Genomic DNA, 15762 nt, shown 5'->3' with positions numbered 1-15762 from the left:
CTTTAGGCCACAAAACAAACCCCTATTTTTTCAGTTGATGCTGCTCTTACAAGCCAATGACTTACAATAGAGTGAGCTCATCGCCGCCCCCAACTGGCAAAGCTTGAAAGCAGGTGGTAGGGCTTATGGAAACAACTTTAGTGGGAAGGCAATCTGCAATAGGAGTTCATTTAGATTACACTATATAAATCACAAACCCTGTATGCATGCACTTTGTACAAGGCAAACTTACCTTTAAACTGTTACTCCAGTTTTTACTCTTTAAAGGGGTTGTAAAGGTTCGTTTTTTAATTTCTAAATAGGTTCTAGTGCATTGTTGGTTCACTTACCTTTTTCTTTCGATTTCCCTTCTAAATGTTTTTTTTCTTTGTTTTCTTTGTCTGAATTTCTCACTTCCTGTTCCTCCTCAGTAAGCTGTTCTGGCTGACTAACCACCGCTCGGATGATGGGGCAAGTTTACTGAGGAGAAACAGAAAGTGAGAAATTTAGACAAAGAAAAACAACAACATTTAGAAGGGAAATCTAAGGAAAAGGTAAGTGAACCAACAATGCACTAGCTTAACCACTTAAGGACCGCCTAACGCTGATATACATCGGCAGAATGGCACAGCTGGGCACAATCACGTACCTGTACGTGATTGTATAATGCCCAGCTGTGGGTCGCGGCGCTCACCCGCGACCCGGTCCGAAGCTCCATGACCACGGCCGCGGGACTCGATCGCCGCTGAGTCCCGCGATCGGTCCCCGGAGCTGAAGAACGGGGAGAGCTGTGTGTAAACACAGCTTCCCCGTTCTTCACTGTGGCGGCGTCATCGATCGGGTGTTCTCTTATATAGGGAATCACAATAGATGATGTCACACCTACAGCCACACCCCCCTACAGTTAGAAACACAGATGAGGTCACACATAACCCCATCAGCGCCCCCTTGTGGTTAACTCCCAAATTGCAACTGTCATTTTCACAGTAAACAATGCATTTTAAATGCATTTTTTGCTGTGAAAATGACAATGGTCCCAAAAATGTGTCAAAATTGTCCGAAGTGTCCGCCATAATGTCGCAGTTGCGGAAAAAAATATTTTGTAAAGGCTATAAATTTTGCGCAAACCAATCGATAAACGCTTATTGCGATTTTTTTTTCCAAAAATAGGTAGAAGAATACGTATCGGCCTAAACTGAGGAAAAAAATTGTTTTTTTATATATTTTTGGGGGATATTTATTATAGCAACAAGTAAAAAATATTGAATTTTTTTCAAAATTGTCACTCTATTTTTGTTTATAGCGCAAAAAATAAAAACCGCAGAGATGATCAAATACCACCAAAAGAAAGCTCTATTTGTGGGGAAAAAGGGACGCCAATTTTGTTTGGGAGCCACGTTGCATGACCGCGCAATTGTCAGTTAAAGCAACGCAGTGCCGAATCGCAAAAAGGGGCCTGGTCCTTTAGCTGCATTTTGGTCCGGGTCTTAAGTGGTTAAAGGAACCTATTTAGAGAATAAAAAAACAAACCTTTAGAACCCATTTAACCTCTCATTCTGCCACAGGGTACACTACAAATACAAAGACAGTTTAAATAATAATGTGCTTCCAACCTTGTGGTAAAAACGTAGGGAAGGCCCTCTTCAGTTTCATAATGACTTTGCCCCCGTGCACAAAACCAGGTCTTAAATACAAAGGGCCAGATTCACGAAGAATCGCGGCGGCGTAACGTGTCGTATATACGTTACACCGCCGCAAGTTTTCATCGCAAGTGCCTGATTCACCAAGCACTTGCGTGAAAACTTACGCCGGCGGCCTCCGGCGTAAGCCCGCATAATTTAAAGGGGCGTGTGCCATTTAAATTAGGCACGCTCCCGCGCCGGACCTACTGCGCATGCTCAGTTTTGAAATTCCCGGCGTGCTTTGCGCGAAGTGACATAATTTTTTCGAACGGCGACATACGTAGCGTACTTTCGTATTCACGGACATCTTACGCAAGAATTTTTTTTTTTAAATTCGACGCGGGAACGACGGCCATACTTTAACATGGGCTGTGTAAAGTTAGGGCAGGTAAAACGACGACTAACTTTGCGACGGGAAACTAGACTAGCAACGACGTAACGAACACGAAAAACCGTCGTGGATCGCCGTAAAACCTCATTTGCATACCCGACGCTGGAATACGACGCAAATTCCACTCAGCGGCGGCCGAGGTATTGCATCCTAAGATCCGACGGTGTAAGACAATTACACCTGTCGGATCTAAGGGCTATCTATACGTAACTGATTCTATGAATCAGTCGCATAGATACTCTGAGAGATACGACGGCGTTTCAGAGAAACATCGTCGTATCTCTTCTGTGAATCTGGCCCAAAGTTTGTATAGTTTTGTTTTGTGGAGGCACCTGATTGGCTTGCACCGAGCCCTGACCTCAAGCCTACTGGAATACCTTTGGGATGCATTGAAATGTCAAATGTGAACTAGGTGGTCTTATCCAACATCACCACCTGACCACACAAATGTTCTTTAGGCTGAATGAGTTCACATTTCAATGCATTTCCATAGAAGAGTGGTGGCAGTTATACAGTTACAGCCACAAAAGGAGGACAATTCTATACAATTCCATAAGATTTTGGATTTGGAAGTCTAAAGCCCTGTACAGATTATTGAAATTTCCGATGGAAAAAGTCAGACAGACTTTTCCCATCGGAAATACCGACCGTGTGTATGCCCCATTGGAGTAATTCCATTGGAAATAGAGAACATGTTCTCTTTTACTCCGATGGAACTCTGTCGGAATTCCGATTTTGGTTGGACAAAGGTCCGATCATGTGTACGGGACTTTACAAGTCTTGAATAACTCAACCAGGTTTTGACATACTTTTGGTCCAATAATATTTATTAGAATTAAAATAATAATAATTACCTTACACAATCTAAAAAACAACTTTAAGCATTTGTTTGGTAAGAAGACTTATAAACCAGCTGATTTGGATCACATTTGTTTTATTGTTTACATTCAAATACACGTACAGATTAAAAGAAGCACAAATGATAACATGTTAATAACAATTTATTAGACAAAATATTTCCCTACAGTCCATTCCCAGCTGGAGTGTTCAGTAACATACATTTATTTTCAAGCACTATTTTAATTACCATCAACAGTTCACATATGAACACCTTTTATTTCTATGTGCAAATTTTTAGCAAAATGTCAAAAAACACTAATTAAAAAGTAATCTTTAAAAAACAAACTTTTTAAAAATAAATGCTTGGATGAAATGTGCTACATTTACATATGCAAAAATAAAGAAAAAATCTATGCAAAAATATGCCATCTTTGATAATTATAGTTTCAAACCAGTAGCAGTGTTGCTTAAAATGTTACTGTGTACTGTATTTAATATTCCTTGTTAAAATTAATGACTTGCAATGGAAATCATGTATAACTATACGGCATAAAAAAGAACAATTATTCCTACAGAACACATCAAATGTTTAACATAGAAAGGAAAACCAATTCATTTAATAAAACAGTGGGACTTTAAATATCCCAGGGAGATGCCGTTACACAGTATTTTGGTTTACATTATAGTTTTCTGTTGGATAAAACTAAGGGATTTTTTTTACAATAATATAAAAATGCAAATGCTCAAGTTCATGTGGTTTTCTGAGCACCTGTGTCATGTTCACTTTTGCATGAACAGTACTCCGCTAAATCTAGTTAAAGGGGTTGTAAAGGTTCATCTTATTTTCTAAATTGGTTCCTTTAAGCTCGTGCATTGTTGGTTCACTGACCTTTTCCTTCGATTTCCCTTCTAAATGTTTTTTTTCTTTGTTTGAATTTCTCACTTCCTGTTTCTCCTCAGTAAGCTTTCCACCATCATCCGAGTGGTGGAAAGTCATTTAGAACAGCTTACTGAACACCTTACTGAGGAGGAACAGGAAGTGAGAAATTCAGACAAAGAAAACAAAGAAGGGAAATCGAAGGAAAAGGTAAGTGAACCAACAATGCACTGACTTAAAGGAACCTATTTAGAAAATAAAAACAAACCTTTACAACCCCTTTAAAGAGACAGTCACCTGCTCATCGAGGGCAGAATTACAATGTCCACCTTTCCCAGCAAGGAATACATCCCCATCTGCATCCCCTCGCTGCTACAGCAGTCTACCAGGAGTAAAGTCCAGTTTTGGAGCTTACCTCGATAGATGCCATCACTGCCACGCTACTACAAAAAGCTATTACCAGTGTTTTTTCCAGCCTTTTTTAGCTTAAAAAAAGAAAATGCTTAGGTTCTATTCAGGAAAACATTTTTGTAGGAGGCACCAAACTAATACAAGTTAAAATACTGTCAAAAAGCATCAGAAAAATCTTTCACAGCTTGCAGGGGAAAGTTAAAGTTCAATTTTTTTTTTTGCGGTTTGGGATAGAACAGGGTTAGGTTAGAATCCCTGACAGGTTTTCTGCTAATCAAGGCTCAATTAGAGAGATGTATCCTCACTTCCTGCCCCGCTGACAATGTTTTACCAGACAGGAAGTAAGGGAAACTCTCCAATAGTTACACAGGCAGAATTAATGATTTTCTTTAGTCGAGTATGGGAAGACTAAAACCCCTCTCCATAAATTTTTCTGTGTCTGGTATTGAATGATCCATATAGACAATATGCAGAATCATTAAAGAAAGTTTGGGGTTAGTCACTGCTATAAAGATTTAAAAAAAAGTCTCAATACCAAAGTTTCTTCAGCTTTTATACTTAAAGTGGAGGTTCACCCTATAAAAAAAGTTCTAACATTATATCCAGCCCAGTTCTGCAAATAACATGCGCTGATCTTTTTTTTTTTCCCCTGTAGATATCGTTTAGCCATAGAATTCACCGCGGCTTCCGGGTAGGGAATCCCGCGGGAGTGGGCGTTCCTATTGACATGCCAATCAATTGGCATGCTAAACGACGGCGCACACAGCGCGTCACGACTTCCCGAAGGAAGCTCTGGTCGGCTTGGCTCTATTCGGCGCCGGTGCGTAGGCGCCAAATAGAGCCGAGCCAAGCTTCCTTCGGGAAGTCGTGACGCGCTGTGTGCGCCGTCGTTTAGCATGCCAATTGATTGGCATGTCAATAGGAACGCCCACTCCCGTGGGATTCCCTACCCGGAAGCCGCGGTGAATTCTATGGCTAAACGATATCTACAGGGGAAAAAAAAAAAGGTCAGTGTCATGTTATTTGCAGAACTGGGCTGGATATAATGTTAGAATTTTTTTTATAGGGTGAACCTCCACTTTAGGGAGGCAACTTAACCATTCTTCCAACGAGATGCTGGGAATGCCAAGTAGCCCAAATCTAGCAAAATGAAGCACCCACACTGCGCAGAATTGTCTTCTTGTGAGATTTGGCAGGCATAAGTCTGTACAAGTCTTAAAGGAAAACCACCCAATGCAGACACAGGAAACCATAAAAATAAAAAAAATAATCTCTATCACTGGACAAAGATAGTGGTGAATTATGAAAAAGATAAAAAGATTTACTTTCACTGAATGTCCAGGAGGAGTAAAAAAGGGGGACCTCCTTGATGAATGTTCCTCTTTCCATACTCTACCCTAAACTAGAAAAAAAAAAGATGCTTTGGCTGGAAGTGGGCATTCAAATGCAATAGTTTTTTTTTTAAATACAGAAATTTTACTAACTATGTAAATACCATTACTGGTCATGTTTCCTCGTGCAGGTTCTTGAAGTAATTATTGTGCTCAATAGGAAGAACTGAAATGTAGTTTTTGGAATTAAACACAGTTGAAATGTTTTGTCTATGCAAAACACTTGCCAGCTGTCAATAATTGTAAAGAGACCAACATAGGAACACACAAGATTGAATATATCTTATTTGGCACAATGAACACTTTACTTACAAAGTATTACATGCTATTTACAAAGCTTATTTTGTTGTCCTTGATTTTTGTCAAGCTTATCAAAAAGTCAGAGATACTTTGCAATTACGTTGTTGCCATACATGTAAAATAAAGTGTATATTCAGTGCAGAAAGTAACATTGCTTTTATAACCTTCAATTCATTTATTTTTCTTTTCCTAATACAGCATATGGGTGGATGCTAAATATATATTTGAAGTCCTGTAGATTGTGGCTTTGTGTTCTCAATATATAGACATGATCCCATCACATTTCTGTGCAGACAAATGGATATTGTACTAACACCCACTCGCAACTGACACAGCGAGCACAGACCCATTAGTGGCAGTAGATTTGAATGGTGTCCAGTTTCCTGCTTAATGCGAAATTGAGGTAAATCCAATGATTTCATATTTAATAATGTAAATGTAATTTGTTCAGTCTATATTCACACAAAAGGAAATATTTGGATGGTGAGCCGTTTTGGGGATTTCTACATATAATTATTTTAAGCTACTCAGTCAGTGTGTGTCCTATTTATACCAAGCCAAATTGCCAGCAGGGGAGAGCTGCATCCAATCCAGAAGCTAAATGACTCACTGAAAATCAATCTGTTTTCCCCTCTGCCTTTGGGCTTTCCTTGGGTTCAGTCCTGACTCTCCTCCAGTCATACAGACAGCTTGAGGCTGAGGGTGTCTTTTGGTGTAACTGCTGTCTGCTTCTCTGTCTCCACAATTGTTAAGGAATTCGGAGCCATCGGACTCTGCAGCCCAATTCTTCCTCGCTCCTCCAGAGATCTGGCTTTGATCGAAAATGAAGATAATCTGGCTTTTACGTACTGGTTATTGCAGTACCACGTAAGACACCTGTTCAAAAACAAAAAATGCTGTTATAGATTGTTATACATGAATTTTTGTTTTTATTATTTCCTAAAGTTGAACTTTAGACTTGATGTTATTTCTCTCAATGATTGCTTCCACAGCATACACAGAATAACTGCTTATATTGGCATAATCTGCCTTTATACCAATACATTTGTTTTGTTGTTTACAGTAGGGATCCTTTCACACTAGTAGTGGACCGTAGCACCGCTCCAAGCGATCCACGGTGATCACGTTTCAGCAGTGGTTTGCAGATGTTCAGGAGGCAATACTGTCACTTTATAAATGCCTGCTTTTTTTAATACACATTTTTTACGGTTTCAGATTTTTTTCCTTTACACAAATATATTACACATTAAAAAGAGAATCCAATATTTGTACTACAATCATAGGTATGGGCACACCCTAATCACCCCATGTGGCGCAGATTCCGCCTGCTTTTCGGGCCGGTGTCGTACCCCCCTACCCCCCCACAGCACTGATGGCTTCCCTCCTCTCCCTCCAGTTGCTGCAGGGGAAGTGAAGATGGAGAGCAGGGGAAGGGGATGGTAAATATGTAATTTATTGGCCCCTTGCATTTCTGAATGAACACAGGGGGGGGGGCAGATCCACAGACAGAGTACGCCGGCGTACTTTCAAATTTCCCGCGTCATATCATTTTTTTGAATCCTCAAAACAAGATACGACGGCTTCTGGGTTAGATCCGACAGGTGTACGTCTTCGTACGCCTTCGGATCTAAGATGCAATACTTTGGCGTCTGCTGGGTGGCGTTCACGTCGTTTTCCGCGTCGGGTATGAAAATTAGCTACGAGTAGCCGGCGCATTTTCTTACGGCGTCTGTAGTTAAAGCTGCTATTTTGTCGCGTATAGTTAGATTTGCCATGTTAAGTATGGCCGTCATTCCCGCGTCGAAATTTGAATTTTTTTTTTGCGTAAGTCGTCCGTGAATCGGGATGGATGTAAGTCACGTCTAAGTTTAAAAAATTACGTCCTAGCGACGTCATTTCGCGCAATGCACGGTGGGAAATTTAGAAACGGAGCATGCGCAGTTCATTCGGCGCGGGGACGCGCATCATTTAAATGAAACACGCCCCTAATCACCGATTTGAATTCCGCACCCTTACGCCGCTCGAGATACACTACGCCGCCGTAACTTACGGTGCGAATTCTTTGGGGATTCGAAACAGCCTAATTTAAGTTACAGCGGCGTAGCGCATCTCACATACGCTGCGCCAATCTATTTGTATGTGAATCTACCCCAGAATCTCAAAAGTAAGACATCAGTGGTCTGTTCAGATTCTTGATATTTCACCAAAACCCCCCAATTGGGTTTCTAAAAAATTGTAAAATTAAATAAAAATCATGTAAACAAAATTATAAAAAAAACTACCGACACCAATTTCTACCCTATTGACACCATCTATGTTTTAAAACATTTTAAAATGTTTTACACTTATTTATGAAAGTGTATGTGCGTATTTATATATATATACACACACACACACATACATATTGTGAGTAAAACCCTCAATGGCAGTCCCATTGAATTCAAAATTTCAATACCTTCTGAACCTTTTTCATAAATCGCTGTGATATGAGTAGCAGCAATATAAACGGTTCCATTTCCGGCAATGGGGTGCGACTTGTCATGTGATTGGGAACTGTTAAATCACATGACAAGTCGCTCCAGTGTAAATGGAGGCTAAAAGTATTGTCACAGATCAGTGGGTTAGGTTTACCCAAAATTTCGCCTGTTTCGAGAGACTGCATAGGGACACAGCCAGTGCAAAACAAAATATATGCATACCTCCCCCAACAATTTGAGATGGGAATGAGGGACACCTACTAACAAACGTATGTGGGCATAGGACACGCCCGTCACACCCCCTTAAAGGAGAATAAAAAAAAAAGGTTAATTAAATCCACAAGGACTTTTTTTACCACTACTATTCCTTTATATTGGCTTTTAAAATGTACAAATTCAGCAATTTAGAATTTGGATAAAAGTTTTAGCACTGGGAAACACCTTTAGAGAGATAAAAAGTGCATTTTATATACAACTATATGGATCAGACCAAAATGAGGGACAAATGATAGGGACAAGGGGAAGAGGGACATTGCTTCAAATCAGGCACAGTCCCTCAAAATCAGTGACAGTTGGGGGCTATGATGTATGTATGTGTACACATTGCAATGGGCCATGGCATGATGGGAGTGGGAGAGAGCGGTTGTTTTGGTCAGGCAAGTGGAGAAGTTCACTCCTTGGTATTGTCCCAAAATATTAAATGATATTTTAACCACTTGCTGACCAGACCCTTTTGTTTACAAGTTTAAATTAGATTTTTTTGCTAGAGAATTACTTAGAACCCCTCAACATTATATATATTTCTTTAGGAGAGACCTTAGAGAATAAAATGGCGATAATTGCAATCTTATTTCACACAGTATTTGCGCAATATTCTTTCAAAAAAATGTTTTGGGAGAAAGAACACACCTTAATGGAAAAAAAACCCACAATAGTTACTAATTTTTTATATAACGTGAAAGATGACGTTAGGCCGAGTAAATAGATATATAACATGTCATGGTTCAAAATTGCGCACGCTTGTGGAATGGTGACAAACTACGATACTTAAAAATCTCCACAGTTGATGCTTTTCCATTTTTTACAGGTTACCTGTTTAGAGTTACAGAGGAGGTCTTGCACTAGATTTATGGCTCTCTAATTATCACAGTGATAACCCACGTGTGGTTTGAACACTATTTACATATGCACACACGACTTGCATATGCATTAGCTTCTGCGTGCGAGCACAGAGGGATGCGGCGCTTTAATTTTTTTTATATATATTTCACTTTTATTTTTAAACTGTCCCTTTATTTTATTTTTTTTAAATGCATCTTATTCCTATTACAAGGAATGTAAACATCCCTTGTAATAGAAATAAGGATGAAAGGTCCTCCTTATTGAGAGATTTGGGGTCAAATACCCCAAATCTCTCATTTACCTATAAAATCAAAAGAATATGTTTTTATTCATTTTTTTGCATTTTGAATAGGAAATATTTTTTTTTGTTTTGGCCCGAAACGCGGAAGTGACGCTTCAGTCCTCCAAGGGCATAGAGATGAGTTTTGGCCATTTTGCTCTTACTCTTCTTCATGCCCAGCAAACGGCCGCATCGGATCGCTTTTGGGCTTTACCGATGGCTCCGGTAAGCCCAGAAATTACTGGTAAGCGGCGGGGGGCACTTCTCCCACCCGCTCTAAAAGTGATCCCTTGGGCACCCACGGGATTACTTTTATCCAATGCCGAATCGCTCATTGAAAAATACGATACCAGGGTTATGGCAGCTAGCTACTGACATAACACCAGGAGGGCCATTACCAATATAAGTAACCGAATATTAGCACTTATTCATCTGGCATGTAAATCGTACTTTTATTTTACAAAACTGCAAAATCACCATCCATCCAAAAACTAGTGCATGCTGGGAAATTTGTGACCGATGAAGCAAATGAGCAGACATAATGCAAAGTGAGTTTGGAAAGCATTAGCTATACTGAATGTAACGTCGGATCACACACAGGTCCATTGAGCTGCTGTGAACAATAGAAAACAGAGATCTGTACGTTTTTATAGACGTTTACTTCTTCAGTTTCCTTTCAGCCAAGTATTAAAAGAAATATTTTAGTGATGTGGCCTCTTTTTAGGGATTAAATGGAAACATGGTTTGAGTGGTAATAGTTTTTACTAATGGCCCTGCACACTAATGGCTCATTTTAGAAAACTGTTCCGCCTTGCACTTATCCATGCAATTCCTTTGTCAAAAAAGAAACTGTTTAACTGACTAACAAAAAGGATTCACTGCTCATGACACTGGCAGGAAGGTGTTTTAAGTATGTCAATGGATTACACACTCATGTTCGAACTAGCAGTCATGTGAAAAAGAAATCCATTAGTGTTTCAGTAGGCAAAGGAACATTTATTGTTACATTATTACATTGAGATAATGCTCAGGTTTCTTATGATGTCAGGTGAACAGGTTGCAGCGTGAGTCAATATTGTTAAGCTGAACTCTATTCAGATATAAAAGGCACAAACAAATGCGGTTCTGTATTCAATAATACATCAGAAAGAAAACACAAAGGGCGCAAAGGCCTTGTGCATTACCAGACTTTATTGGAAAAAGAGTGCAAACTCCCAAATGCGAATACAGAATTATAGAGCAGAACTGAGTGGCAACCCTCAAAGTGGATTTTCAAAATTGCTGTAGTGACACCAAGACTCCCCAGATAACACATTTAGGCCCCTTGCACACTGGGGCGTTTTTCATGCGGTACAGCGCTAAAAATAGCGCTGCTATACCGCATGAAAAATCATGCCCTGTAGTGTTCAATGTGAAAGCCCGAAGGCTTTCACATTGAAGCGGTGCACTAGCAGGAGCGCACCAAATGTCCTGCTAGCCGCATCTTTACCGCGGTATAGGAGCGGTGTGTTCACCGCTCCTATACCGCACCTTCCCATTGAAATCAATGGGAAAGCGCGGTAATACCGCGGTAATACCGCCCGCAACGCGGGCGGTATTAACCCTTTTTCGCCACTAGCGGGGGTTAAAACCTCACCGCTAGCACCCGAATATCGTGGTAAATACGACTGTATAGCCGCGCTACAAATAGCGTGGCTATACCATCACCGCGGCTGCACGCCTCAGTGTGAAAGCAGCCTAAGTAACACATAGTTCCCATGACGCTCATGCATTCTTCAGTGTAGTTTGAGCATCATGGGAAATGTAGTTCCAAAACATCTGGGGTGTCAAGGTTCGCCATCACCGGCCTAGGCTATCCGAGGGGGAAGTGGGAGCAGGTACCTGTCAAAACCAGGTACACGCCCCCAAAAAATACCAAATGTCAAAGAGGCGTGGGGGAGGAGGCCCTAAAGCGGAACACCCCCTTTTGGGTGGAGTCAGTTGCGTATCGAGGGTATGGCAGTCATGGCAAGTGCCATGGGCGCCATATGAAGGGGGTACTGTTGAGTGGCTGGGCAGCAAGGCACTTACCAGGGTCTGAGGGTCTCTTCTTCCCTCCTCCTGAGCATAGGCAGGACATCCTTTTCAGCACCTTTGCTAATGGACAATGGCAGCGATATCCCTGCTGCGTTCAGCCACAGCCCTCCCCTGTTCTCCCAGGCTCTGCCATTCGATCTGGTCGGATTGGCAGCGCACACAGAAGGAGGAACATCAGTTTCTCCCTCTCCTCTGTGAAAACTGAGGCCTTAAGTGATGAAGATTTCATCACTTCCAGTATTGGTTCTGCATTTACCTGGCCTTGGAGGACAGAGGAGGGATCAGGGGTCTAATAAACCCCAGATTTCTCCATAAAGAGGATATGTCACTACCCAAGGTATCACAAGGGATGATAAATATCACTAGTTTTGTTAGCTGTTTTTTTTCTTAAGGTTATCTGAAAGATGGGTTTCAAATGTTTCAACACTGGGCGCTTTTCTTTGTGCTTGCCATAGGCGCCATTTTCACTAGATACGTCTCTGGGGGGAGTTCCCCTTTAAATGTAAAATAAAGTTTAGGTCAGGGATCTCCAAACTACTGCCCTCCAGCTGTTACGGAACTACACGTCCCATGAGGCATTGTAAAACTCTGACATTCACAGATATGACTAGGTAGGATGGGAATTGTCGTTCCTGAACAACTGGAGGGCCATGGTTTGGAGACCCCTGGTTTAGGTAGTGAAAGCTAAAATTTGATTGGGTATTATGTCAAACCCCTAAAGGTTTTTCACTACCTAATATGAACATTTTTCATAACTGTCCTCTACTTTAAGACACAAAGAAGTCTAAACTGTTTTTACACATAGAGTCTGTTCCCACGGTTGTTGAATCAAAGGCTGCCTTTCCACTAAGAATCATACACCTGTTCAAGCACCATTTACAAACTTGGTTTCCCGCAGAAGTCCTCATGTCAGTGACAAGGCACTTAATAAAAGAATAAATAACTTGGTTACTTAAAAACTGTCACACACACACACAGTAGCACTCACTGAGGCTGCGGTTTATAAAACTTTTAAGAAGTGCAGACACTTTTAAGACTCTATTGTGATTCAGCAAAAAACTCTTTATAATGTATTGTTACTTAATGGAACACTTATCCTTTATCCAATGTCGGACTTTTATTTCTTGGCAACAAAAGTAGCAGCTTACTATGTTAAATACTTATATGTATTTATTATAGTATTAGACTTCTATTTAATAAAGCTGTTAAAAAAGAAGCATTTTAACAATGAAATTAAAGCCATAAAGGAAATGGGTCACAGGCATAATCCGGAATTGTTCTTCCTCTAATATTCGGATTGCTAGGAGCAATATTATTGAAGAGGAAACATTTAAAAATATGCAGACGAAGGACTTCAAGATGACGTTTTAAAATGGAACTAAAGGTGAAACAAACTACATGCTGAACTGGAGAGTAATTTACATTATTGGGGTTGTCTGAACTTTGAATGTTTAATACCTTAGTTAAAATTGGAAAAATCTGATGCACGATTAACCAATTAAAGACCAGAAGGATTTACCCCCTTAATGACAATTTTTTGCAATACGGCACTGCGTCGCTTTAACTGACAATTGCGCGGTCATGCGACGTTGTACACAAACAAAATGTATGTCCCCTTTTCCCCCACAAATAGAGATTTCGTTTGGTGGTATTTGATCACCTCTGCAGTTTTTATTTGTTTGGGCTATAAACTAAACAAAAATTACAAAATTTACTTTTTGCTATAATAAATATCACAAAAAACTAAATTTCTTCATCAGTTTGGGCCAATATGTACTCTTGTACATATTTTTGGTAAAAATAAAATAAAACCTGCAATAAGCATATATTGATTTGTGCAAAAGTTTTAGCTTCTACAAAATAGGGGATATGTTTATGGCATTTTTTTTTCTTTTTACTATTAAGGCAGTAGTCCGTGATTTTTAGCGGGGCTGTGACACTGTGGCAGACAGATGACACTTTTTTGGGACCATGGACATTTATACAGCGATCAGAGCTAAAAATAGCTAATAATCACTGTATAAATGTAACTGGCAAGGAAGGGATTAACACTAGGAGGCAATCAAGGTGTTAAAGGGGTTGTAAAGGTAAAAAAAAAAAATCCTAAATTGCTTCCTTTACCTTAGTGCAGTCCTCCTTCACTTACCTCATCCTTCGATTTTGCTTTTAAAATGTCCTTATTTCTTCTGAGAAATCCTCACTTCCTGTTCTTCTTTCTAACTCCACACAGTAATGCAAGGCTTTCTCCCCGGTGTCGTGCTCGCCCCCTTCCTTGAGGGGGAGGGGGCGAGCAGGAGAGTCAGGACACCCACTAACACACAGCTCCTTTCTGCATCTGCAATGTAGAGAGCGTCCTGACTCTCCTGCTAGTCCCCTCCTCCCTCAAGGGAGGGGCCGAGCATGACAATCCACACTAGGGAGAAGGCCTCGCATTACTGTGTGGAGTTACAGGCAGAAGAACAGGAAGTGAAGATTTCTCAGACAAAATAAGGACATTGAAAAGCAAAATGGAAGGATGAGGTAAGTGAAGGAGGACTGCACTAAGGTAAAGGAAGCAATTTAGGATTTATTTTTTTACCTTTATAACCCCTTTAAGTGTTCCCTAGGGAGGCATTTCTAACTGTGGGAGGGTGTACTGACAGGGAGTACAGAGTGATTGGTGTTCCTGATCACTAGGAACAGACAATCTCTCTCTCCTTCCCTGACAGACCAGGGATCTGTCTGTTTACACTGACAGATCCCCGTTCTGGCTCTCTGAGGAGCAATCGTAGTTTGCCGGTGGACATCGCAGCCAACAGCCACACGCATCTACGCTCCCCCCTAGAGCTCTTAAAGCAGCCGACATACACCTACAGTGATTTGTACAGCCGTGCCAACCTGGCGCAGTATAATGACGGCGGCTGGTCGGCAAGTGGTTAATAAGAACAAAAATGTACTGCATGTCATTTATGAAATTTCAATAAAGTTCTAACAAAAAAAGTAAACAAGTGCAATTCTCTGGAATTGTTACATCAAACACCAGCAGTCAGGTATACAGGGCAGCTGCTGATGGAAATTAACCCTTAAAGAAAATTATAAAGGAAATCCGATCCCTTACTCATTAACCTCCCTGGCGGTATGATTATTTCAGATTTTAGGTGCTGAAAGCGGTACCATTATTTGCAAGGAAATTTGGCGCTTTATACTGTAGGCCTGTAATTCTTAGGAATAACTCACTTAAATCTGTCCAAACAAGAGTCTAGTAGGCATCCCAGGTATGACATTTTTTTTAAAAACAAAATGATAAATTATAATATAATAAATAATTATAAATAATTATAACAAATAATATAATAATAAAAAATATTCAATGTAATCAAATCAAAATCACTGAAATTTGCTCAGTTGCAGAATTGTCACTGTCATTACTTTTATTTTTTATGACGAATTTCCCCACAAATCGCTATCGCTCAATTCTGCAAGTGATTATAATTTATTATCGCTGTTTTCTAGCTGCTCTAAAACCATTTTTGACATAAAGGGACCCTTTTGGTTGCTATGGACAATCTCCAGTTTCCAGGCAGAAAGAACAGTTTGCCCCGTGCATCGTAACGTAGCAGGGAACGGAGATCGGCGGCACACAGGCACTGTGAATCGAGCGAGGAGGACACCGCTCGTTCACACAGCGCGGCAGCGTCGCAGGATCCAGGGACAAGGTAAGTAAACACTGCCTGTGAATGCTGCGAGGCAAGCCCGAGTCTGACTCGGGGTTACTGATCGCAGCACAAAAATTTAACCCCGAGTCAGACTCCGGAATACCGCCCAGAGGGTTAAGGCTACTAATAGTTATTTTCCAAGGTCTTCCCCACTACAACTTTTGCCTACTCAAGCCCTTGAGTAGAAGTCTTTGTGCAAAGCTTATTTAAAGTAGAACTATAGGCAAACCCTTTTTTTTCT

The 15762-nt window shown here is 40.5% G+C and overlaps 1 protein-coding gene across 1 annotated transcript in view; it reads right to left on the bottom strand.

Annotated features, from left to right (window-relative positions):
• Positions 1-5633: 5633 nt before the first annotated feature.
• LOC120945719 overlaps positions 5634-15762 on the bottom strand; it is a 630725-nt gene continuing 620596 nt past the window's right edge. Inside the window, exon 5 of the mRNA XM_040360081.1 lies at positions 5634-6747. Within this exon, the coding sequence (XP_040216015.1) occupies positions 6549-6747 (199 nt within the window). The 3' untranslated portion in view covers positions 5634-6548. The remainder of the gene's footprint in view (positions 6748-15762) is intronic.

The sequence above is a fragment of the Rana temporaria genome, chromosome 7 (genome assembly GCF_905171775.1).
Source record: "Rana temporaria chromosome 7, aRanTem1.1, whole genome shotgun sequence".
Classification (NCBI taxonomy): domain Eukaryota; kingdom Metazoa; phylum Chordata; class Amphibia; order Anura; family Ranidae; genus Rana; species Rana temporaria.
Note: the sequence above shows the minus strand (reverse complement) of the source record. Positions and strands in the feature narration are given on the sequence as shown.